The following is a 26,365-nucleotide window of genomic DNA, read 5'->3' as shown; positions in this document are numbered from 1 at the left end:
TTTTCAAGTGGATGGAATCAACGCTGTTACCTGAGACAAGCCTTGCTTAAGCCTTGCAGCCTGGAACACATTTTCTTCTGGGTGCTGACGGCAATAGGTACTCAGGCAGTATCTATCCCACCTCCTCGCATGATATTCTGCATTCCATTTTAGATTTTAGGCTAAGTATACTTACCTAAAATCTAAAAGATCTGGCCCACTCACGTGCCTCCCGGCACGTTTCCGCCTCTCCGCTGGTCATCATAGCCTGAGTAGGGAAGCTTCTTCGCATCACAACAAAAGTGAGGTAGGAAGGCAAGGTCACCTGGCATGACTTACTCACATCCGGGAATTTTTATTCCCTATTGTCCTGGTGCATATTGTTTCACGGCAAATTAGCATTATTCATTTTAGATTTTAGGTAAGTATTACTCATAAATATCAATTTTCCTGCGGACATATTAAAACATGACTAAAGCACAATTTCTCGTTTTTTCGAAAATTTCGCCAAAGCTATTTGAAATATGACAAATCGACCAATTTAGCATAAAGCACGGTGAAATTCACATTCAAACCTGTAGTATTTTGAACAATTCGAAGCCCGTTGGTTGGATGAACAAAGAGAACAGTGGTGAGTGAAGTGTCTTCGGTAGAAGGAGCCACACAGCACCCTTGTTCCATGCCTTCAGACGATGGCAGATGAACTAGCACTTGTTTTAGTAAGAGACCGTCGAATGCTGGAGCCCACAATATGAAGTCAGAAGCTGAAAATTGATATTAGGCCAAGCTCTCAGGCTGGACGCGGCTGTTTTATCACGAAATGCTCTAGCGTTGGCCAATCATGCACTCCCCTGGAATTGTCGGTAAGTGAGGATAATCAAAAGCTTGTACAGAATTAACTCGCGCCATCTGTTCGAAAAGTGGGTGGCCAGGATCAACGTTAAAATGGAGAAGGCCTTAGACCTAGCGACAATGTCCTCTATTCTGTGATTCGGTCGCTTGTTAGACGTTAAGACGATTCGTCCGTCGAAGAGAGGCTATGGCTCGGATTCTCTATCCTTCAAATGATCAGAGAGAAGTTCCGCTAAGTTGATAAATTTCCAGCAATGATCTGCGACGCTAGTTTGAAGGGAAAAGGAGAAAAACCCGGGCCAACGATAAACAGTTGTTGATATGAAGGAATAATGGAAATGGCACCAGAAGTCAAGGTTGGTGTTAAGGACAGCAACACAAACGAGGGTGAAATCGAGCACGTGGATAACGGCAAGAAGATAGAGCCGAACCAGAGGCCACTATGGACATCGATAAAGTGGTAGCAAAAGAATTAAGAAACAACAATTGTCCTACCTTCAACTACAGCCGATGGAATTTATACAGGCAACTGCAAAGTGTAAGGCGGGCGTGAGCGAGCCCGGAGTGGGTGAAATGGGAACTTGAACAACTAAGGGGCGAATGGGGTTGATAATCGAGGAGGTTAAAGTCTCCACAGTTAACGGCAAAGCAGACACCACAGTTGATTCAGCACTCGATGTGGCTGGAATCGAAACTGTTGGCAATCCAGCAGACGAGCTAACAGCTTTATTGGTAGCCATCGTGTTGCACAAAGCGTTAAGAACGTTTTGCGTGTTACGGGTTGTAAACAAGGGACAACTTCAGGAACGGTCTGTCTTTTTGTCAAAGAAAGCTAGCGAAGGAATCTGCTGTCGAAAGAACTGGATGCTCGTAGAAACCCCGAAAAACAAACGACCAAGCGAGCAAGAAGTACAGGCAGAGCAGTGCAACGCAAAGCACAGCATTGGCTTGGTTTTAACTTCCATTTAGCCTCATTGTAAAATATAGCGTCAAGGCTTATCACATTTTCTCTTGTGTCTGTAAAATCCAATTCTTTATAAACACTTTTTGCCTCATTTAGAACAATTGGAAGTTTGTACATCCGGTGGTTTCTCCTGTTTAATTCTACAATTTCTTTCAAATCTTTTGTCTTTAGCAAGAACAGCTTCCTTGACAATGTCATTCTTCAAGCCTTCTTGGCGATGAAACGTCCACTTTGGTCTATTTAAAGCTAGATCTCCCAGTTTTCCTCAGTGATTAAAAGTCAAGCTGAACATATTGTGAACCATCCATACTGTAAACTGCCACTTATAAGCCCTGCGCTTATTCGACTTCGTAAGGGGGCTTACAACAGAAATAAAAAAAAAAACCCTTCCGAAACGAGCTATAGCAGTGTTGATCGATATACGTTTTTCATTTACTGGTTTTTAATTAACCTTTTAAACGTCAATATTTGGAACAAAATTAAAACTAACAACACAAAACCAGAGGGGGGGGGGGGCTCATAATGGAATGTATTTTTTGGTTTACAGGTAGATTGGCCTATAACCGGGAGGGCTTATAAGCGGGGAGGCTTATAAGCGGCAGTTTACGATATTATCCAAATCCGCTGTTTTTCGTTTGTAAATGATGTTCTTATGTGTGTGAAGTAAACTAAAAAAAAAAGCAGTTTGGGTCTGAAAACTTTTACGAAGTTCTGTTTGCACAGAAAACTGGCATGCCTTTGCTAGAATACTTAATAATAAAATACTTAAAGAAGTTGCCATGTCAAGTTGCAATAATCTGAAAATGTCACGCTGAGTATTTAAGTATGCTCTAGATCATCAGTGGGGATTAATTATAAGGCAAGCATACTAATATTTTTTCTGACTTCAAACCAAACATTTTGTTCCTGCGTGGCTGTAGGAAGAGGAACTTGAAGTCAAGAAAAGAGAACTGCTGGATGAGGAGCACATAGCCAAGCGAAGAACCTTGGGCAACATTCGGTTTATTGGTGAACTGTTTAAACTGAAGGTTAGTGAAGTGAAATTGGACTTCTTTATTCATAAGCTGTAGGTGCAGTACTGACTGGGAGTATCAGTTCGTCGGGTCATTGTAAAACTTCGTTTGTTGTCATTGTGATTTTGGACAAAAATGCAACTGCAGCTAAGGGTGAAAGCAAGCAATAGTGACTGATAATATTTCTACTTTTATGGTTTTGCTTGACTTCGTGCTGAGCCTCGTTTCTACTATTGTGTGACTGTTCCTTATTGTCTGACTGTTCAGGCTTACACAACACACTTTATGCCATGTTAAGAGTGTTAAGCTTTAAGTTTAAGCTTTCCTTACAGTTTTAATTTAGTCAGATAGGGGGCCACAAGTTTTTCTAGTGTTGTACACTGTTTAGCACAACCCTCTCTTTATGAACCAAATTAACCAAAATTTTGCTTCTTTTTGTTTATTCATTTGAACTCAACTTATTAGTAAAAGGAACCGTTATAAACCAAATTAGCTAAAACATTTGGTCGACAAGCCTTTATGAGCGGGTGAGAAATGAAAATCCGAACGTCATCCAAGAGTTGTATGAAAACGATTTAAAAGTGGTCGAATGCTTTGATTAAAGGGTGTGCACTTTTAGGAAAACACAGCGTGGATGTCGACATGACAATCTGGCAAATACCCTTGGTGTGACACAGTGTCAACCATCCCCCCCCCCCCCTTTGAAAAATCCCTGCTACGCCCCTGCGATCAGAACTGGGCTTTCTTGTAAGTAATTGTGTATTTAATTAGAATGTCGCCAGTTTATCTTACCAGGAATAAGTAAACAACCTGATTTCAACTTCGGATGGGTACGTAGAATACCCCCGGTGACAGTTCGATCGAGTTTTATGAGGTAAAGACTGTAATCAACGACCAGGAAAGCTCTCGTAAATCTGACTGAGTCACTGTGTCCGTTGGACTTCAGGATGGGCTGGTGAGCCCGATTTGTCATTGTGAAGTGATGTCTAGAGAAATGCCAAAAAATCAGCCTATTAGACTTAATGTAAGTCTGGAAATAAATTTCAAAAAAGGTTTAATAGGACATTTTCACTATGCCGTCATTTTACTACAACTACCAGAATTCATTTCGTTTTCCTTTTCAAATTCAAATTTTGTAATCCCAGTGGACAGCGAAGAACAATAGCTCTAATTAGCATGAGAAAACAAAAACCAGAAGGATTGTGGTAGTTGTAGTAAAATGACGCCATCATGAGAGTGGCCTATTGCATTTTAACTTTTCAAGGCGAGCACGCTTGGTTTTGTAGGTTTTGTAGTGAGGTTTCATCCATCGCTTTTAAGTGTTGAAATTTTTTGGAGCCAGTTGCTAGTTTCATCCCCGCATTATCTCTCCCCACCAATATATTTTTTTTGTCTTAGCTAAGTGCTGAGGGCCTTTTAGACAAGCGACGCATCTCTAAAAACAGCCGCGTGAAGGAATGAAATGGAAACAAATGACAAAGCTCCTGTTTGAAATTGTGACAGCATCAGAAAATGTTAGAAAAGAATGGCACATCAATTCAAGTGATGGTTTCCGAAAGATATGGGAATAATGTCTTCTCGTGAAACAAAAGAGCGTTAATCTTTCTGTATTGTATGAGAAAAAGTACACTAAAGTATTAGTTAATAAAAGTTGTTGTTCCTAGCCGGTCACCAAATCCTTGTTATCCTAGTGATGTAGTACAACGGAAGTCTGACTGGGATGTTCTTGCTGCCTGAAATTGTGACATAAAAAGTTTTGACTACAGACATATATAGACCCCCTTGTGTTGACTGTTCACACTCCCTTAAGCTGAGTGTGACATGATGTACCTACATCCAGGAAAGTTTTTATCGTCTCTTAAATTGGCGACGAGGATAAAAGTGGAATGGCCGTCAACATTGGATACAAGCAATTTCCCGAATTCGATGTTTGGAAAGACCCTGGAAACGGCTACGCACGCTTCGTAAAATATGCCAAACGATTCAAAGATAACCACTTGAAAGCCTACAACATCACTGGCAAGGCACAACAATGGTCATTATTCTTAGATTCGATAGGTGAAAGCACTCTCGATATATTTGAACAGCTTGCTGACATTAGAACGGATCTGGACGGAGCCATCAACGCGCTACTAAACAAGTTCAAAGAATCACAAAACCAGCTGTTCAATATACACAAATTTCACTGCATCAAACAAGGCAAAGACGAAACATGGGATTCGTTCGTCTCTGAGCTCACAGCAGAAGGTGAGCACTGTGATTTCCCGGTAGGTTGGTTAAATACTCAGATAATAATGGCCAGATATAGAACGGTAAATCTAAGAGGGTGAGGAGAAAGTTGTTACAAGACCAGCTAACGTAAATCGAAGCTCTATAATACGCCAAAGGCCTTGAAAGCGCCGACCAACACACTACGAAAGTAGAGAGTCAAGCGACAAATGATGTTACCGTCAAGCAAGAAGTCGATAAAGTCACAGCGGACAGAAGTAGAGAAAAATCGTGCTTTAACTGCGGGAAATATTTGCCGCACCAAGGTGGACCAAGACAATGCCCGGCTTTTGGAAAGCAGTGTACACGATGCGGGAGAAGAAACCATTTTGCGAAATGGTGTAAAAGCAAGCAAGAAGTTAAGGCCACAAGGGATCTAGAGCAAGTAGGCGAGCAAAAATCTGACATGTCGTCTGACAGCAGTGACGAAGAGTCCACGTGCATGCTGCAAGAGGTAAACCCCATGGGACCGTCGGACAATAATCCCCTAAAAAAGTGCTAATTAGTTGCGTTGGCGTCACGGTACTACCTGACAGCGGTGCTACGGTCAACGCTATGGATGAGTGAACGTCCAAGAAATTCGGCCTAGACAAAAGAGTAAAGATCAGAAAATCAAGATGCCAAATAAAACCGTACGGGGCTGCTGCAGGGGCAAACACGGAATCTAAGACGAAAAGGAAAGTGGTCACGTGGTAGCTAATAAAAGGAGACACCCAGACCGCACCGTTGCTTAGTTACATAGGCCGAAGAGACCTTGGAATGGTTCAGGTCACCAATGCGATTGCAAAGGAAAGCAATCAATCTGAAGAAACCAACAATGTAAAGGAAATCTTAGAGGAATTCAAGGACCGGTGACTAAGGAATAGAAAGCTAGAGGGGATTCTGGTCGATTTGAATGTTGACCCCGGCTTTAAGCCGGTCACACAGCCACCACACCGACAACCGTTCAGCGTACGTCAAAATATGGAAGAAGAAATACAACATCTCATTGACCAAGACATCATTGAAAAGGTCAGCGAGCCAACGGGATGGGTGTCACCACCTGTTGTTACCCCCGAGAAGGATCAGAGCCAAATACGCCTGAACGTGGATATGCGCGTGGCAAATCAAGCAATACCCTGCAGACACACCCAACACCCCACGATAGACGGCGTGATCAATGAACTTAGCGGGTCAACGATGTTTTCGCACCTGGATATGAGCACGGGATACCACCAACTGAGCTTGGTTTGAGCTCGAGGAACGTAACGATCTTTTCGACTCAAATTGGCTTGTACAGATATAAGAGGCTGAACTACGGTACAAGATCAGCAGCAGAGATATTTCAAGGGACGATTAGGGAGGAATTGACGCACGACCTAAATGGAGTCTTTAACATACGTGACGACATGGGCGTGACGCCATAGAACACGATGCAAACCTGAAAGCGCTCCTCGAGAAAAGTCGCGAAAAGAATGTGACATTCAACAAAGCGAAATGTGAATTTAACAAAGATCGCGTGGCTTACTACGGCTTGATGTTCTCGAAAGATGGAGTATCCCCAGACCCGTGCAAGGTGAAAGCAATTAAGTCGGCGGGACGCCCTAGAAATGCAGCGGAACTTAATTCATTCCTCTGCACAGTCAGATATAGTTGACGATTCATGGAATATCAGAAGCCGGTATCAGAAGGCTGCCTGCAAACTCGGTGAACTAGTTACAGGAAAATTCGAGTGGAAGCAAGAACACTCCGAAGCATTCGAGGAACTCAAGAACATGCTTGGTGGCGACACAGTCCAAGCATACTTTGATCCCCAGGCGGAACACGAGCCCCACATCGATGGGCGCCCTGTTGGACTGGCCGCCACCCTCACGCAGAGAAAACCAGGAGAGCAGTGTTGGCGAGTCCTGCAGTATACTAGTCAGAACCTCACAGACCCGGAGAAACGGTACAACCAGATCGAGTTAGAGGCTTTGGCCGGTGATTTCTGTTGCAAGAAATTTCATCTGTTCCTGTACGGGAGACCCTTTCGGATTGTGACAGACACAAACCTCTTGAAAGTGTGTTCAACAAACCCACCCACACAACCTCGATCCGTGTCCAAAGGACTATGACTATGACTTCGTGGTCGAGCACCGCCCGGGAAAGGAAAACATATCTGACTACACTTCACGGTACCCTATGTCACCCCTCGAGTGTTGCAAATTCGAAATGAGAACGACTAAGGAGATGCGCCACTATGTAAACTACGTTGTGATGTGCAACAGGCCCAAAGCTGTCACCAGAGACCAAGTAAAGGAAGCTACTGATGAAGACCCGGCACCACATGAATTAAAGAAGTGTGTCAACCAAGGCTGGATAGACACAATTTCAAATTTTGTCGTACCCGCAAAACTTAGACAGAGGATGTTAGAGATAACGCATGAGGGGCATCAAGGGCTTGTACGGACAAAACAGCTTCTGAGAGCACATGTATGGTTTCCGGGAATGGACTCCCAATGCGACATGTTTGTATCCGCTTGCATCGCCTGCCAATCTAACACACCCCAAACATATCGCGAGCAACTGAAAATGACAGAGCTACCTGAGGGACCGTGGGATAAGGTCAGTGTGGATTTTTGCGGGCCTATGGCTAATGGAGACCTCGCCCTCGTATTCTACTGTCAATATTTCAGATACCCAGTGGTCAAATTCGTGGGATCCACTAGCGAAAAGGCAACCATCCCGGTGTTCAAGAGGCTGTTTGACACATATGGAGTGCCAAAGGAGATCAAATCGGATAACGGTCCACCTTTCAACAGCCATAAATTTGAAGAATACTCACAAGCACCGGAAAGTCACGCCAGGGTGGGCAGAAGCCAACGGCGACGTAGAAAGATTTATGCAGAGAATAAAGAAGACTGCACGGATTGCTTCATTGGAAGGCAAACCGGTGAGGGATGAAGTGCGCAGGGGGGGTCAGAGCACAGAGAGCAACTGAACATGCAACCACCGGAGTCAGCCCGAGCAAACTCATGTTCGGAAGGGAACTACGGGTGAAATTCCCAGAGGTCAAGCGACAACCTAAACATCTGGACGACACAGTGATCCGCCATTTCGACAAAAAGTAGAAACTGAAAATGAAGTAGTACGCGGATAAAAGAAGACACACAGTTGTGACGAAAATCAAAGTCGGGGATACGGTATTTTGCAAACAAGAACAGAAACACAGCTTAACGCTTCTGTATGACCCGGCTCCAATGGTGGTTATTGGTGTCAAGGGAAGTATGATCACAGTCAAGAACGATGTGAAGGTTCGTACCAGGAACTACGCGGATTGGAAGCTGCTTAAGAACGGGTGTAGAGAATCGGACGCTGTTGCTATTGATAGAGCAGGTTCCGAGCAGTCCAGAACAGACCGCGGTGAAAACGCGGTGCCAACGGATAGAATACGCAAACCTCAGCATGGACAAGAGCAGCCCAGAGCAAACAAACGGCGACACAGTCGAAGATGAGCGGAACATTCCCGATCAGACCGTGATAGTGACCGTGAACAAAGACAGGCGGCCCGTGACAGGCCCAGAAGGAAAATAACGTCTACAAAGGACACTAGATACAAAAACTTTATTTGCGAATAACAATATTTATTCGTTTCTTTCTTTGTATTGCGCACCACATAGACTAACGCACCCTTGCCATTTATCCACAAATGGGGGAGAGAGGTGATGGCGTGGAGGGGCCTTGACGCGCGGTTTGACGGGAACATTATGTATTCACAGTATATATTCTCATGTTTGGCACTGTGTAAATTAGTATGAGCGGAACGCCGAACGGACATTAAGGTAGTCCATGAAATTGGTGTTAATCATAATTACTGTGGTTTTATATAGATGTTAACAGAGATTATCATGCATGATTGTGTGGTGAAGCTGCTGAAGAGTAATGACGAGGAGTCTTTTGAATGCTTGTGTTTACTACTTGTTACTATTGGGAAAGATCTAGATCATCCGAAGGCCAAGGTATGTTCATAATGAGCAGTAGCATACATTCAAACCATGATTTGAGGCCAGTTTTTATGGTGGGTAATTAATAAAATTAATAAATTAATTAATTCCTTGCAAATCCTTTTGGTTTAGTCCAAGAAAAATTAAACAAGAGCGAGGAGCCACTTAGGCAGTAAAATCTGCCTTCTCTTGTCTGGAGTTTGTCTTTTTGCAAGCCAGCTTCGCTGTTCTAATCAGTATTTAAATTTATGTTTGTTAATTCCAGCCAAGAGTTGACCAATACTTCAATCAGATCAACAAAATAATCCAGGCAAGGATAACATCGTCTCGCGTGAGATTAATGATGCAGAAAGTTGTGGATTTACGGAACAATGACTGGGTGTCTTACGAGGAGGACAACAATCCCAAAACCATTAATCAGATTCGCAAAGAGGCTGCTGCTGAACAGGCCAAAAAGACACAGCTTATGATACAGATGGCTAAACAAGACAAGAAACTATCAAGAGGTGAGTACAGTAGACCCTGTTAATATGACAACTATTGGGCGATTAATATATGTTCAGATTATTTAGCTACACATGATTCCTTCTGGAATTAGGCAATTCAAGCTCTAATTATGCTATATTTACTCTACTAAGCTCCGCCCCTTCCCCCATATAAAGATCTCCTTCTAATAAGTGACGTCCTTTAAGGCGTAAAATTCAAAACACGTTTTCCCACTCCTCGTCAAATAGTTATGAACTCTGCAGTTTAAATTTATTAGCTAGCATTTGTCAAAAACTCTGCCACTGATTTTCTTTTGTGAATTACTTAAATGTACCTTTAAATTTGAATTTAACATCAACACAAATTCGATATTTTTTAGCAATTCTTTCTCAATATCATTTTTACTGGACTGTCCCCAGAGGACATTTGTCGGGCATTTGACATTTTCTTAATCCCCTCGGAGGGGCATTTGCCATCAGAGGTTTCCCGAAATTTGGTGTTTTTTTTGTTAACAATGGGGAATTTAAGACTGCTGCGTCTACACCCCATAATCTTGTAAGAAGAGAGTTTTAATTGTAGTAGCACATGACCAGCCCCTTGGCAGTTTGTATTCAACGTTTCCGTGCCGTCTTAGGCACAATTGTTACTCTGTTAAAAATAATTACGATGAAGATTTGAAAACAACCTTTTATTTCCATGTTAAATATTTTCTTCATTGAGAAAAACGATGGGTTAAACTTGACTGAGCATCAATCTAAAACATCGTAGCGTCAAAGGTGGACTTGCAGCAAGTGTACTCTCTGGGTTACCAGTGAAAGAAAATCAAGGAAATATTTTTTTGTTTGTAGTTAGAAGGAGAATGCAGGTCGTTTCATGGTAATAGGTATTTTAGAGCGATATTCAAAATGACGATGTGGTGTAATATTACGAGCTCTGTTTTTGTTTAATACCGATTCGGTCATTTATTCCTGCTTGGAATGAGGACTTTTTACTCATTTGGAAGAAAACGTAATTCTAGCCGTGATCCGTTTAGGGGGTTTTACGCCATATTGGGTGTCCTAACCATGGGGCATTTTTAAAAGTCCGAAGCGGAAATAACAAGTGCCCAACGAATGTCGTAGGCGTGGAGGTGGCCACGCTTAGAAATGACGGAGCTGTAAGTTTCAATTGTCATTGCATAGCACATGCGAGTTTATTTCTTTTAAGAGTTGCTGCATATAAATCAGTACAATGTGAGGAAAAGTTTATCCCAGAATAGATCGTATTGTTCCACTTCTCATTGTTTTTCAAATGCCGTTAACTTCAGTTTCAGTGTGGTTCTTTTCAAGGGTCTAGCCAACGATTTAATGGCCATTCTTTGCACTCAACAGGTTACCAAAGCAACAATATTTTCTGTTACAAACAGCCCTAATTTGATTTTTAAGTGATAATAACTAAACGTCGAGCTTGGTGATCACCATTTTTGTTATGAATTTCTGATCAGCATAATAAGAGGCAACATTTAGCAGAGTTTAGAAAATGAAGGGTGGAGTTCGGAGCCACCTTAGTTTTCGATTTTTTTTTTTCTGTTTTCATTTTATTGTTTGTTATTGTGATTGATCTGGTCCTTAATTACCGACAACTGAAGGATTCCCTTAATTTATGTAATGTTCAGTGTGTTTAGCTGTTAATAAGTATTAAATTATAAAAAAAGAAAAACAACAGCAACAAGGATTTCCTTGTCCAGTCTTTCTCGGCCTTTTGCCTTCTACCTTCCATTTTTAAAAAAATGATTAACATGTCTGAACACGATTTTAGTCAAAGACATGAACAAGGAAAAACAGAAGCAACGTCTCAAGGAGATGGAGAAGCGTTCGTCGGAGAAACGGAATGATCTGATGGAGGCGTACACAGAAAAGCCTGTCCAAGAAGAGGTGAGGGTTGTAATAATTACTAAATTGTGATGGATTAAATGCAACAGAGAAGCAAGTACCTTTCCTGCAAGAACATTTCATCTCAGTTTTAATTAATTTTTCTTGCACACTTGTAGTTCCCGCTGTTCTGGTAACAGTGCTGACCTTAGCTTCTTTACAACATCAAGCACCGAGTTTTTCTGGTAGACTTGTTAATGATTGGAGCCCTATTGTTATTTGGTTTTGTTTCTGTTTGTTTGTTTGGTTGTTTCTTTTTTGTTTTAAATGAACATGAAATACAGGTATTTTGAAGCCTTTGCTGGCTTATGTCAGAACGTACAGCATCGACTTTCGGTTTTCACACAGGTTCTTGTAGGCTTAGTGGAAAAATTACTAGGATTCCTCAGAATTACTCTTCTGGAGCCAATTCAATAAGTCTTGTAATTAACGCTTGTAATTGTACTAGCTTGGGCCTTGCTTTTGCCATTGAACACAAGAAAGAACTCAATAAAGAGTTAAAAAAACAGTTCAATAATCCTCATTTAAGTTTTCTAACAATGCTTGTGAGAGCAATTTCTGTATGCATTTGTAGTTACAAGGGTGCTAAGAGCGTGAAATATTTATTAAATTAGTCCCTGGTTTTCATATCCCTATTTCTGATACTTTGATGAAAACGTTGTTTTGAACCCTGTAGGTTAATTTTGAGTCCTGATTTATTTATTTATTTATTTATTTTTTTGTGCAGGTGCAAGATGACGGTGAAGAACCAGCAGCTGACGAAACGCCAAAGACACCACCAGAAGAAGTAACTGAAGAAGTCCAGTCAGAGGAGAAGACGTGGGAGGATAAAGAAGGTAGTCAAAAGCTTCTGCAATGCTTGGTAGTTGTACCATCAGCCCTTTTAAAGGGGATCATAAGCTAAGATGTAATTGAGGTCACCCCTCTCCCTCACCCTTCCCTTCTCCTCTCCCTGCATACCTGCCAACCTTTCAGATTTTTTTAGCTTTCAACCTCACAAGATTGGCACTTTCCAGTTATCTGTACAAAAACGTAATGCAACTTTTAACATCTTTGAGGAACTTTGGGTTGTTGAATATCCCCAAGTTTGTAAGGGAATTTTTAGAAAACTTGGATATGGAGAAGCGCGAGTTTCTTTTCAACAGGAAATAAAAGTAGTTGTTCGAAAGAGAAGAAGCGCCAGAAGCGCACCAGCACCAGAAATGCAGAACAAAATGATTTCTTTCATTGGCATGCATTTGGAAAGGGGGGGGGGGGGGGGGGAATGGTGCCCCTTATTCTGATTTTTTAAGCTAGGCAGGTACAAAGAAGAAAAGAATAGCATGCAGACAGCAATAATTAACACGCCGGTTGTTCACCAGTAATTTACGAAGTGAGGTTCTAAATAGGTACAATTATAGCGGTCATTGATGTTTTCATATTATGCGAATTTTCTGCTTACGGGTTGCTGCTTTTACTTAACCATTTCTTTTGCTGTGTAACACAATGCCGCATAAAGCAAAGGTATGCCAATAAATAACAAAGACACATACAATGAGTATATGCACATATTTATACGCGTATGACAACATACGTATACACATACATGTAATACATGTGTATAGTACTCAATGCGTACATTAAGTTCTCTTATGACCATGTGCTGTTTGGTGTAAAAAGGTCAGATTATTAGTTTTCGTGATTGCTCCAGAAGCAATATTTATTGACAATTTTATTGGTATTTACTGAGCGTGGTTTTCAGGTAAATCCTTTATGCAAAGCAATGTCTGCAATAAGTTTCTGGGAGTTCACAAGGTGAAATTTGGCAAATGCATGTCATTCCATATACATGTGTAATACTATTTGTCCAAATTTTTCCTCGGGTGCAGCACTTTATGCTTGATATGGCACAACAAAAGATGATTGTTTACAAGAGATCTGTGTAAATTAAATGTTATTAAATTTAAGTAATTTCGAATAAGGAATCTCAGCTGCTGTCTACATGCTGAAGATTAAGGAGAATCCTTGAGTTGTTTAATTGAAAATCTTTTGTTTTTTTATTATTTCTACTCAACAGAATCACGGCCTCCTGAACTTGACGGGGTGTCTGATCCGTCAAGACCAGACGGAGGAAAGCTTACGTATGGGAGAGACTTCCTGTTACAGTTCCAGAGCAATCCATTGTGCATGTTAAAACCAGAGGGTTTGCCTGATTTGGAATGTGTCCTTGGCCAAGCACGAACCCCTTCAAAGTCAGGCTACCAACAAAACAGGTAGGATAGCGTGAAAAAGCATTTCAAGGGATCACCTCTTCACAAGAACTAGTGCTAATCCTAATACCATTCTAACCCCTATTTAGCAACCACCTATTCACTGTACTGTTTAAAAGTAAGTTGACAGTCTCTTTTGAATTGTGAGTTTCAAGTATCGAGGATTGAGTTGTGATTCTTGAATAGCCTCTTTGCCGTTGTATTCGCTGAAGTGATGCACGTGAGGAAAAGAGACCTCTGCCCTTGGTCGAAGCGGACTGTGTTAAAAATGCGCCAAGGCAACCTAGCGACCGAACCATCGCGTAATGACATGTTACTATGCGGGCTCACTAAATGACAGCGGAGTAACTGTAAACGAATGCGTGAGAGACAGTTGGCTCAAGTCACGGGAGCATGCGTTTTGTAAGTGTCGACCACGTCTACGGAGGGGGGTTGAATCAAAGTCCGTTTCGACCCAGGGCAGAGGTCTCTTTTCCTCGCGCCCTTTAGTTCAGCGAATACAACGGAAAAGAGGCCTCTGCTAGCAGGGAATAATGGGAAAGGGAGTGTTTATGCTTCTTATGGTACCATGTTTTTTCGTTCATAGTTTTAATTATTTTTGCCTATTAATTAATACAATTATTTTTTTTTTTCATTCAGGATGCCGAAAGGTGATGGTGGTGAAAATATGTTCCTCCCTCAATATTTGCGCCAGCAGTCAAGAGTAAGTCACTGTTTGCATTAATTTTGTTCAAAAATTAAAAGACTTTTTCAATGGTAACTGGTTAATCAAGAAGGAATTTATGATCTTCATTGATCTACCTGATCATAGACTGTAAAGAGGGTGAAGCTAGGAAAGATCATGTGAAATTCTTTGTTGTTTTTAAGTGGTAAGTTAATTTTTATTGTCTTGTTCTTTGATCAGAGGGGAAGCAGGGTCTAGTCACGGCAGTATTAAACATAGTGTACAGAGGAGTTAGTACTTTCGCTTGAAGATTATTTCATAAGTTTAATTTTTTTCACGTTAACTCCCACGCGCTATTCCTAGCTTCTTTACCACATCAAGCACTGAGTTTTGTTTTGGAAGACTTGTTAATTAATGAAGTCCTTTTATGATTTGTTTTTGTTCCTGTTTGTTCTTTTTTGGTTCTTTTTCTTGTTTGTTTGTTTGTTTGTTTGTTTGTTGGTTTGTTTTTATAAATGAAGATGAATTCGGATATTTTAAAGCATTTGCTGGTACATTATGGAACAGCCTAACATTAATTCTCTGCTGTCTTCACACACGCTTTTGTAGGCACAGTGGAAAATGACTCATATTTATCAAAAGTACCCTTAAAAAGTTTGTTAAGATCATTTTATGCATGGACTTCTAATTACCTGGGTGCTGTTTGCTAGGTACAATTATAAAACATTTATTACAGGCAATCCAGGTCACGCGTGAACAGTATTTCCAAGAATGAAATGAACATTCGAATTTCTCTTTGTAATGTCCAACGTGTGAATGGAATGTTGGACATTTCTCTGGAAATCGTTCCGAAAAGACGCATTAACTGAAAAAAAGATTCAAAATACTTGGGAAACAATTGTTATTCTTGAAATATTAAATTTTGCAATGTAAAGAAAAATTCATAGCTTTATACCGTCAATAAGCTAGGGAAATTTATACGGGAACTCTGAAATCTCGTTGACGATTTTCAAAACTGGCATGTAAATTTCAAAACTGCGTTCAAATTTCAAAAATATCGTTCACGCGTGACCTGGGTTGACTGTAAATCGCCCCCTGCTTTCAAATCCTTACCACAGGTACCCCAAGCTCTATGAGAGATATAGGCCGTGACCTTTGCGTGAGTGTTGTAATTTGAGCGTCACGGCGACCATTGCGTAACGGCGAGATTATAAGGATTTGTATGGGAAAAACGATTTCTACTTCAATTTAAAAATGCCAACGAGTTTTCAATAAAAATATCCCTACCTAACTCCCTTGTCTGTTTTCCTTTCTCCTAATTGGTTTTTGGAGCGATTTAAAAAGTAAAATAAAAGTCACCTCTTAGTTAGATATATTTTAAAAAAATCGGATGATAAAGGCTAATGACAGCATTAAATGTAGACTGCAAGCAGTCCCTTTCTGGTTAGTCGAGATAGTGTGCTCATAGCGCAGCGAGACTGGAGCGAGGAGAAATAAACGCCTCTCCCCAAGCCCCCTTCCGCTTGTTCGCTCTAGTTTTTTTTTCGCACTCGGCTATTTCGCGCGACCTCTCGACTATCCAGAAAGGGACTGCGTGCAGTCTACATTAAATGGTGTTCCTGTAAATGCACACGTCTCTCCGTTTCTTCTCTAACAAATGGTTCTGTTCATTTGCAGAATCCCCCTAAGACAAAACGTGAGCGCAAACGAAAGAAAGTGACAAAACTCGTAAGTGTATCAAGCCAAAGTGATGTAAGCATTCAGCAGAACTGTAGTGTTCCTTCATACTGTAATTCTTTTACTAGTTGTTTGAATTGTAAATAGTCTGTTTTTTTTTCGAAGGTGATGTTATAAAGCTGGAAGAGAGCTTCCCTAGAACTTTCATGCTTTTTAGTTTGCTGCCGGTTTAACAGGGCAGCGACTTTACCCTCGATACCCCAACAGGCCGGTCACCTTTTGTCTTTAAAAGTGAACATTGCAAGTAAATAGTGACATAAGCGGGTGAGGGGGGAGGGGGATAGAAGCAGAGCCTAAGATCGTGAAGCGATACTCTCACAATTGAAAAGCGGTCCACTCACAAAGTGGCCGGCAGTGTTTTAACTAAAACTCGGGAAATGTTGATTACGTTTCTCTGTCGCTTGTTTTTGTTTTTGTTCTTTTTTTTTTGTATTCCGCTGGCTCTAAATCTGTTGGATGGGCTTTCCTTTTCACTTTCAAACAGGAAAACATACGATGGCAGCGATATCTGGAACGACTTTATGCCCTATGCTCCGGGTATCGGAGCGTTCCGAGCTGCATAACAATCTCGAGATAACAATCTGTTATAGGACTTTGAATATTTAAGTCCATACGGACTTTAAAAAATATATAAAGTTCGAGGAACAATGCGTAGTCGTCCCAATGGCGCTTTATCCCTATTGTTTCCTTTGAACAATGACTGTTTAGACAATTATTAATTATTTCCAGGAGGAAGGGGAAATTCAGGATGAACGCAAAGTACCTCACGTGAATGTAGCAGAGACTCCAACACAGAGCGAAGTATCCAAAGAGCAGCAATTTGCTGAACTTGATGTAAGAGGCAAACAAACAGAAGAACTGGAAGTTTTGCCGACAGCTTCTGATGTGGAGGATGTAGCTGGAATTGAGAAGGTGAATAGTCATGAAGGAGATGCGGAGCCATCAGTCCCAGCGAACAATCCTCCCGACAATACTGAAGAGACGGGTGTGTAATTTCTTTTGCTTGTTTAATTTCGGTTAACGTGGTCTTTCTTCCGACAATGCAACATTCATAAAGTCTTAGTGTAGCAACCTTCATTGCTGTTGGTGCTTGCTTGTATGGGGAGGGTATCTGTCACCTTCTGGTGGCTCCCTCCTTTTAGTTACTTTAAAGGAAGGAGCCACGGTATTGGGGGAGGGGCTGGTGGGGGACTGGGAGCAAACCCATTTTAGCACCAGATTTGAAAACGTCCGTCATAACCCTCGCCCACAAAATTACGCGGGAAATGGAGGCAAATTTTCGAAGGGGATCACTTTGGAATATTGCAGCATTCCAACTCCAAGGTATAGGCTGTATTAGCTGGTATTAAGTTGAATATTACTCGTGCATTGTATGCTAGAGTCCTACGATTACAAAATCGCTGCCCTCCCACCCTATACCCCTCAGCTCCTTTAATCCCTCCCAGCGTTCCCATATCGTCATTTGCAGAAATAGAAAAAATATATAAAATAAATAACTGAAATCAGGTATTTCAGCAGAATGTTTGTTGCATGTGGGAGGAGTCTTTGTCGAAAGGCGTTTCAGTTGATTGGCAGGCGTATTGTGTGATCGCAACCAAAATTAAAGCTCGCTTTTCCGCTTAATCGGATTTTACGAATATCAGAGGTTTTGACCGGATTCGAAGCCTAAATCACAGTTAAATCTGTCTGTAGACCACAGCTGGTTTTCTTGGGTGAAAATTTGCCTTGCTTATCTCGTTTTGAAGTGCAGTCTTAGGGAGGTTACTCCATCCGGTCGCTTGAGGATTTTAACTCAATCATGATGGACAAATTGCCCTTCCACCTCAACAGTGTGATCACAGCCCCATGAGACAAATCTCATAGTTTGGATACCACTCGATGACATGAAAATGTCTGACCTTGCATTTGGCGGGCAGTACACCAATCTCTCTGAGCATTAATTTATTTTTCCCTAAATGCGTGTATGGCACTAATCGTTTGCTTTGGTTAAGGAACAAATGGCTTCTAACATATATAATGGTTTTCTGTATACATAATTTGTGGTAAAATTCCTACCTGGTTTGGCACCCATCTGTCGTTTGACCATTTTAACCCTTCTGTTCAACCCATGTCCCAAGAAGGGGTTTGAAGGGTCTTCTCTGAACGTTTAAAGAAAAGTGACTGAAGTACGGTCGCCTCTATTTATTCAACGTTTATTAACTGGTTTCAGTATTTGTCTGTTACAGTTCCTCCAGAAATTCTTGCAAGAGGAAGTTTGGCCATTGAAGCCTACAACAATGCTCTCAGAGAGGGAAAAACTTGTCTCAGGAGATTGCCAGTAATGTTGATTGGACAGGACCGGGCAGGAAAGACAAGCTTAAAAAAGTCACTGCGGGGAGAACGTTTCAACCCACACGAAGAAAGTACTGTAGGAATTGATAAGGATCCCTCACATTTTCAAGTTACAACGGAGATTTGGAAGACAGGGGAAAAAGACGAAGAGACAAATTTTGATGAAGCAACATTCTACGAACACCATGCAGCAAAACTGATTGCGAGTAGTCTGATGGAGGAGAAGCAAACTTCCAACGAAGAAGGTCTGGAGCCCATTTTTTCTGAAAGTTACCCATTGGCCAGTGGAGATGCATTAGATGAAGAATTACCTACCTCACTCATGCAATACTCGTCACTTTTTACTTCCGACTGTGCTTCAAAAGAAAGTCAGAAAGAAAAGGAAACATCTGTGGAGCATGTCAAGCCTGAAGATCTCCCTGCTGCAAGCGTAAATCCGTCTACTCCAACACAGGAAGTTGCTTCTTCGTTTTCAAAGACATCAAGTACAAATTTCCGTGATTCCGAGACCTCTAGTGTACCTGGAGATAACGCATCCAGTCTTAGTGATGAAGCGGAAGTGCCCCATGATATAGCAACCCTGGTTGAAAAGTTGCTTCATGAGGGTGCAAAAGTTGAAGACGAAGATATTTATTCCGTTTTGTGGGATTTTGGAGGACAGTTGGTTTACTATGTCACCCACCCACTCTTTCTTACACTAAGGGCCATTTATGTTTTGGTTCACGACCTCAGCCGAGATCCATGTGAACAAGCCAACCCTCCTGAAAAGCAAGGAATGTTCAAGACATTTAAAGATCAGTTTTGCCTGAAAACCAACCTTGAGTATCTAGACTTTTGGATGACGTCTGTTTCTTCCTTAGCTTGTCCAAGCGATGACCATGAAATTTATTCAGACCCCAAATATGAGATGTTGCCAGAAAAACTTCCTCCTGTGTTCCTGGTCTGCAGCCATGCTGATAAGCCACATGGTGGGCTGGATCCTTGCCGTCTAGCGAATGAAATATTTGATAACCTACAAAAAAAGCCATACAGTGCTCACTTGGTGGAACATGTCTTTGTGGTGGACAACACTTTGTCTGGTAGTGAATCCGAGTGTCCAGAAGTTGTCCGGTTGCGTCAGGACATACTTGCTGTTGCTCAGGAGTTGCCGCAGATGAAAGAGGTCATTCCAGTCAAATGGTTGAAATACGAGAGGGTTCTTCAGGTGACAAAGAAGGATGGTCACAAATGGATTTCTCTTGAAAGTGCAAAACAAATTGCATCGCAAGTGTGTCAAATTGTTGACGGTCAAGAGTTTGTGACACTGTTGAACTTTTTACATGACCAGAGAGTCATAATTCATTTTGATGATACTCCAGAGTTGGACAAGTTCGTTGTTTTGGACCCTCAGTGGTTAATCAATGTGTTCAGTAAGGTGATAACCGTTCAGCCTTACATTTACAAAGAAAGAAAATATAGAGAGCTGTGGTGTAAGCTTGAGGAAACAGGTATCCTGGATCAAACACTATTAGAACATGTTTGGGCTCCTTTGTTAGACCAGCAAGAAAGCTCCGAGAGTCTCATTGCAATTATGCAGAAATTCAGCTTGCTGTGTCCTTGGCCTTCGTCAGAAGACTCTTCTGTCAAGCAGTACCTGGTGCCATCCATGTTGATGTCGCATCCACCGCAGGACATTCCCGACTTGGTTGCCTCTGCAAAAATTCCCTCTCTTTTCCTCAAGTTTGAATCTGGACAAGTCCCTCCAGGCTTTTTTCCCCGACTCATGCTACAGTTCTATCAGTGGGGCAAAGATGAAGTTTGGAGCTCGCTTGGCCACCACTTCTACCATAATTTTGCCAGGTTCTACACCTCTGGAGATCAGGACTGCTCTGTTATCCTTCTGTGCCATCCCTCATCCATTGAAGTTGTTGTTCACAGAGGAAATCGGAGTCTCCAATTGGCAGAAGATTTCCGGTCCAAGCTGAACATTTCTGCCGATACACACCATGATGAATTTGAAGTGGCATGTGCCTCTAGTGTACATAGACAACTGCGTTTAATGCTTGAGTCCATGCGGAAAGAGTTTTGTTGGTTGGAGAATATGAGATACGAAGTTGGTGTCATCTGCCCAGTCTGTTGCCATGGGGGCGCATTGAAATATTGTTGCACTCATCATAAACCAGGTTGTGAACATGAGGAATGTCTGCACCTCTTGTCGGAATCTGAGTTGCGCAGTGCTAGTCAGTTCATCATGTGCACAAGGTCAGCTGCCGCAGTGAATAACAAAGTTTACGTCAAGCAGTTTGCAGCTTGGTTTGGATGTCCAACTGAGCAGGTAAATTCATCACGGCGGAAATGTTTTTGTTCATGCATGCGTTAGAATAATGTTGTATATGTATGGCAATAGCTGCACATCCTTTTTTCCTAAATTCGTCGTCACCAAAAAGGATTCGATACATCATATTTCATTAAAATGCGGTTATTTGGAAAGACAGGGGAAAGTAAAATGGTTTCTTGTTCCATGATTGCTGATCATGGAAACGAAACTAGAGATTTGTACTAGGGAAATGCGAGATTGGCGAGATGTAAGTTGCTGATTCTTTTTGGTATTGTTTTTCACAGGCTTCAGAACAAGCAGTTGCCAAATGCGATGAAAGACTTTTGCCCTGTTGTGAAGGTAAGGTTGTCGTTTGACCTTTAGAGGCACTTGGCCTTGCCACTTCGACCTTGCTTGTGTAATGCTTTTTTAAGTTAAAAATGATAACGAAACATTCAAAGGGAATTAAATGATCAGAATGAGCATCATAGATCGTGCTTTATATTGTTTTTCTCTTTTATTTTTAACCTGTTTGGACTTTGACGTCGTTGTTGAAAGTTTGGGGTATTTATGTGGCCAGCTCTCTTTTTTCAAATTCACTTAAAATAGTGTTACGAAAACTATATCATGTATCCTGGTATCCTGCCGTGAGACATCATTGCTGGTTTTGCCCCGAAGTGAATTGTATCACATGGCCCATATTCATTCATGCACCCATTTGCTTTACAATCTGAACATAGCCTCACCCACATTAAATACCATAAGAAACCTCTTTACAGGAAGTGAAGACAGGTCGGTCGCTCTTCCCCGCAAGGTTGTGGAGTCACTGTCGTGGAAGTCCTGTGATCCCAAAGAGATTGTACTTCAACTGAAACATAGTCTGCTGGTGGATCAAGCTTCTCTGGAGCAACCGGATCCCAAGACCAAGAGATTGATTCGTTACCTGGCAAGGAAAGCAAAGCATTTGAACAGGCTTGATATGGTGAAGCACCTGAGGGAAATAACACCAGCAGGGACGGCTGGTAAGCTGATCATTAGCTGCATATCTATTCACACTGAGCCTGCTGCATAACGCTCACGTATGTAGAAACTTATAGCTCTCTTTGTCTGTTTTGCGTTCGGGCTGCCGTGCATTCATCCATTGGCGATTTCTGTTCTCTGAGAATGTTATGACTTTATATTTGGCTTCTTTCTGACCACATCTTCTTGGTAGGTCCGTTGCTACGGGGGGATCTTGACATTGGGAATATTCCTGTTCGCCAAATGAGAGACCTTACAGTTGACTTAAGCGGTAAGTATTTCTCCTTAGTTTTGTATAAGATGTAGATTTATTAATTGGAAGATAAAGTCAAATGTCTTGTTACAAACATAACTATTACGACACATGGAAAGAAAGTTTACTTCGTTCTTGAAAGGTCAACGGTTATAACTAATGTAATGACACAGACATAGGGACCAGAGGAGTTATGTTTGATCGTATAAGAAACTGTTCTCTTCTAATGCTTTACCTTGTTAAACACGAGACCTTTTGAACGCCGCCGTCTTGGACGTTTCAGTCACTTGTACATACCGCGTGCCAAATAACTGTGGGCTCAGACATTTGCCAACGTTGACTTACGATAAAGAATACTTTTCGCGGCACTTCGTTCGTTTCCCTTTGTGAACATTGCTCTCGCGGTAAACGCTTGCTGACTGTATTTTAAACATGATAGATACCATGCCAGGAGCCATACAGTGGAAGGATTTGGAAAGAGAAAACAGTATTAACAAGAGGTCATGGCAATTATTATTGTACAAACAAACATGTTTTGTAGTCACCTGCGAGATATATATGCGAAGATACCAGTGTCTTGCACGATAGAAAAGAATTTCCACACGAGGTAAAGAAAAACGTTTCGGACTTCGTAGGATTCGAATCCACTTACTCGGATTTTGGTCACCGATGCACTACTGACTTAGCTATGAGGAGAGACAGGAACAGGTCGTGGATAGTTACTTTGAGTACCTAAAATTACGTTACAGAGTGAATTCTCTGATTTCTCGGTTGCTTGTCAAAGTGAAGTGACGTGGTATTTTCTGTTAAGTTTGCGTTTGTTTTTCCCTGTGCTTTCTTTCTTTCCTTTTTTTTGTGTAGCAACATCTACAAATCCTCTCAGTTATGGTCGATGTCAATTTAGAATTCCTGGGCCCGGCCCGGGAGTTGCTTATCAATAAATGTATGTCTTCATGTTGCAGGCGGAGATGAGTGGAAAGTGGTTGCTGAGAAACTGGGTCTCACCCCGAAAGAGATCCGTTACCTTGACAAACGGACTTTGAACCCATGTGACGCTGCATTGAATTTCATAAGTCAGCGGTGCTACATTAATGTGGATGACCTTTACGATGTGCTAAACGAGTGTGGGCTGCCTGTGGTGGCGGACCACCTTTGAAGAGATCATAAGATTTATATAAGGTCGCGTTCGATTGACCGTATTCCGGAATAAGAGTAAGTGAAAAAGCTGTTTGATTTCTCTTTTTGTGTAAGTTTGGGAAGACATTTCTGCAAATGTTCGCTGACGCCTGATAATTTAAAAGCCATTTTGTATTCCAGCAATTCCAAAAAACCCTTCATAAGGGATTTCTAGCAATCATTGTATGTATTCCTATTCCTGAATTGGGTCTATCGTTAGTGCCCTAGGAGATGGCGTGCATGCAATGCCAGTATGATCAATTTTTTCGAATAAGCATTTTTTTTGATTTTGAAAGCAAATATGTTTTTCAGTCCGGAATGTGTCGGTAAGAAATGCCTGTTTTTTTATATATCTATATATATGAATCGTTGTTTTTTTTTTTCATTAGCTTGGCATGTTAGCTTTTAGGAAAGTAGCGTTCAGGTGTTAATGTTAATTTTTTATGTATATTCCTGGTTACAAGTTTATTCCAAAACATCGTATAAATTCACCAAGCAGAGGTGTCGGTCTCTTTTTAGCTGATAGCCTCGAATTCAAATGCCGTTCAGATTTTTCTTTCCCTGATGATGAATGTGCAGAATCATTGTTTGTGGAATTCAATAGGCATAAAGAAAGAAACTTAATTGTGGGCGTTATTTATAGGCCGCCTAAGCAAAGACTGTATGGCTGGATGGCGACTCTTGCCATGACCAATTCACAGTTTTTTAAAGCCAGTGTCTCTCATACTAGTCAACATAACACTCTAATGTTTACAATGATTGCCAAATGTGATATGCACTTTTAGTTAATAGCGTGAAATTGTGCGGACCTTATTGTTTGATAAATGGCAATGATAATGAGGTAAAATACAAATAATGTCGTCAGCAAAGACACTAACATTAAACTATAATAGTCAAACGTAGGTTCAACTCTTTAGGAATTTTTAGAGGGAAAACCAAAAAAAGCAATATGTAGGTTTTTTAAGTATATATCATGTTTTTTTTGTTCTTAGCCTTTTGCTGTAAAGAAGCTATTTACTGTAGGAATGGATATTTTTATATCTCGAATGATATCTCGTAATTTGAATTTTAGTTGTGTAAAGTGGCTATTGTAGATTTTAAAATAAGTCCCCTTTGGATGGTGAACGTGACCCTTCCCTAAATAAAGTTAATTTACCTTAAGTCTATTACACGATATATAACCAGAGAACAAAAAAAAATCTGGGGCCTTTAGAAGTAAATAATTTAGACTACAGTGACCAGATTTAGAAATTATATTTAGACTATACCAATGTATAGTATTTATTGAGAGAAGCAAAACTGCAATTAAATTGCAAAGGATTTTTTTTAACTTTCCTGTGTTAATTAAGTACAGTAGCATTTTGCTGCGTCGTCTGAACAAACGTTCTAAGTTTTAAATGAAACTAAATCATTGTTTCATTTAGCTGAGGTCTCTAGAAGTAAATGTGATTGTAGATAAAGGTGGCCAGCATATATTTAGACTATAAATACTATATTTCGACAGAATCTTTTAAATTTAGACTATAACAACCATTAGTATATACCACGCAAGCGAATAGTGCCTTTCGCGCGCGCTGATTGGCTAGCTCGGAGGTGATTAGCCAAATAATATATATATATATTTAGCCAAGCCTAAAAGCGGAGCTCCAATTTTTTTCATACCATTTATAACAATCTGCTTAGTGTATGAACGTAATAACCTTACCAGTTCCTCATCCTTTCTGCAGTTATCTTTTAGTGCATATGCAGCAAACTTCCCAGATAATAACAATGAATGAATGAATGAATGAATGAATGAATGAATGAATGAATGAATGAATGAATGAATGAATGAATGAATGAATGAATGAATGAATGAATGAATGAATGAATGAATGAATGAATGAATGAATGAATGAATGAATGAATGAATTGAATGAATGAATGAATGAATGAATGAATGAATGAATGAATGAATTCTTATACCGCACATATCACCAAGTCTCATGGCGGTTTACATTTCTGAGCGGTGAGATCGGACGTCAGCATGTGCAATGCAGAGGGAAATTTTTTTTTTTTTGAATGCTGATTTGTTACAATGGAGGGCAATTTTAGTTGATTTTTTTTTCCCTGAGGACAAACTTACTTACTCCTGATTGGTCGAGCGGCGAAAATACTCGCTTCTCATTGGCTGAACACGCCAGTTCCACATTCCGTTGGTATCTTAATTTTGTGTCCAAAAACAGCGTCTCCTTTAAGTTCTTTGGAGTTCGACTGTTTAAGCCGGGTTGTTTGTACCATTAATACATGGAAATCAAGTGCTGCAGCTAGAAAGGGAATTCCTAAAGGTTAGTTTTCGTGTTTCTTACAGGAATCAGCAAAAGCCGGATTATTTGTGTCAAAACTAAAAACTTGGATAGGATTGAAATTTTTTCAGTTGAGAAACTGAAATCAGTCATGGCGACCATGCAAGTGCTTTCAACTCGCTTCTTCTTCTTACAAGTAACAACGAATGATAACTGAGCATAACAGTGTCCTTTTGGTGGGAGAAAGGAGTAGGTCAAATTTTGTGGAAGAAATTAAGTTCCTTCTTTAGATCCACCGTTTGCTATTTTTATCGATCTATTTTCGCGGATTTTCAAGTGGTAGGAATTGGATAGCCTGACATTAAGTTTTACCGTTGTTAGTTTACTCCTGAATTAAACTGATACTCTATCTTCATTACATGACTGTGTAAAATTTACAACTCAGTCAATGTATCTCCCACTGAAATCTAAATAAACGTCAAGAAAAGGAGAACACGGGGAAATCACCCTTGGTTGCTTGGCACAGGTCTTTAAGTATGTTTACAACTGAATGAGAGCCGTGCGGTGCGAACGAAACTGCCCCGAAATAAAAAGTTAAAAAATTAGTTTCTCCACGAATATTTCTCCTATCGAAACGATTGAAGTACATTTGTAAAGTTCGAAACACGTGAAATAAGGAAAAAATTTTTGATTGTTGCTCGGAAACGCATTAGACTAGTAAACGGCTAGTCAGTTGCCTTGCGTTCAAGTTAAGAGAGAAAGAAAAACTCACCGTCGTTTGCTCATATTCTCCGCAAAACCTTAAATTAGGACATATCACTTTGTTGTTTTTCGGAGGACGGCAAAGAAATGTACCAAAATTTAAAATTCACGTGCGGAGCGATTGTTTTTGTTGTTCATTTTCATCCATGTTGCTGCCG

The 26,365-nt window shown here is 40.8% G+C and overlaps 1 protein-coding gene and 1 long non-coding RNA gene across 10 annotated transcripts in view; one reads left to right on the top strand and one right to left on the bottom strand.

The window, feature by feature from the left end:
• LOC146473882 (uncharacterized) overlaps positions 1-24,690 on the top strand; it is a 195,543-nt gene extending 170,853 nt beyond the window's left edge. For all 9 annotated transcript variants that reach the window (XM_085117833.1, XM_085117827.1, XM_085117829.1 and 6 more), the window contains 14 exons: positions 2,716-2,823; positions 8,925-9,053; positions 9,304-9,544; positions 11,322-11,437; positions 12,162-12,270; positions 13,491-13,686; positions 14,323-14,386; positions 16,025-16,099; positions 16,814-17,069; positions 18,310-20,729; positions 21,017-21,071; positions 21,491-21,733; positions 21,925-22,002; positions 22,947-24,690. In XM_085117833.1, coding sequence (XP_084973959.1) covers positions 2,716-2,823; positions 8,925-9,053; positions 9,304-9,544; positions 11,322-11,437; positions 12,162-12,270; positions 13,491-13,686; positions 14,323-14,386; positions 16,025-16,099; positions 16,814-17,069; positions 18,310-20,729; positions 21,017-21,071; positions 21,491-21,733; positions 21,925-22,002; positions 22,947-23,140 — 4,284 coding nt within the window. In that variant the 3' untranslated portion in view covers positions 23,141-24,690. The remainder of the gene's footprint in view (positions 1-2,715; positions 2,824-8,924; positions 9,054-9,303; positions 9,545-11,321; positions 11,438-12,161; positions 12,271-13,490; positions 13,687-14,322; positions 14,387-16,024; positions 16,100-16,813; positions 17,070-18,309; positions 20,730-21,016; positions 21,072-21,490; positions 21,734-21,924; positions 22,003-22,946) is intronic.
• Positions 1-26,365, bottom strand: part of LOC146473879 (uncharacterized) — a 170,469-nt gene that overhangs the window by 34,989 nt on the left and 109,115 nt on the right. The window lies entirely within an intron of this gene.

The sequence above is a fragment of the Pavona decussata genome, unplaced genomic scaffold (genome assembly GCF_977016875.1).
Source record: "Pavona decussata unplaced genomic scaffold, jaPavDecu1.1 SCAFFOLD_92, whole genome shotgun sequence".
NCBI classification, from domain to species: Eukaryota; Metazoa; Cnidaria; class Anthozoa; order Scleractinia; family Agariciidae; genus Pavona; species Pavona decussata.
The sequence above is the reverse complement of the archived record's forward strand: the minus strand, read 5'-3'. Positions and strand labels throughout refer to the sequence as shown.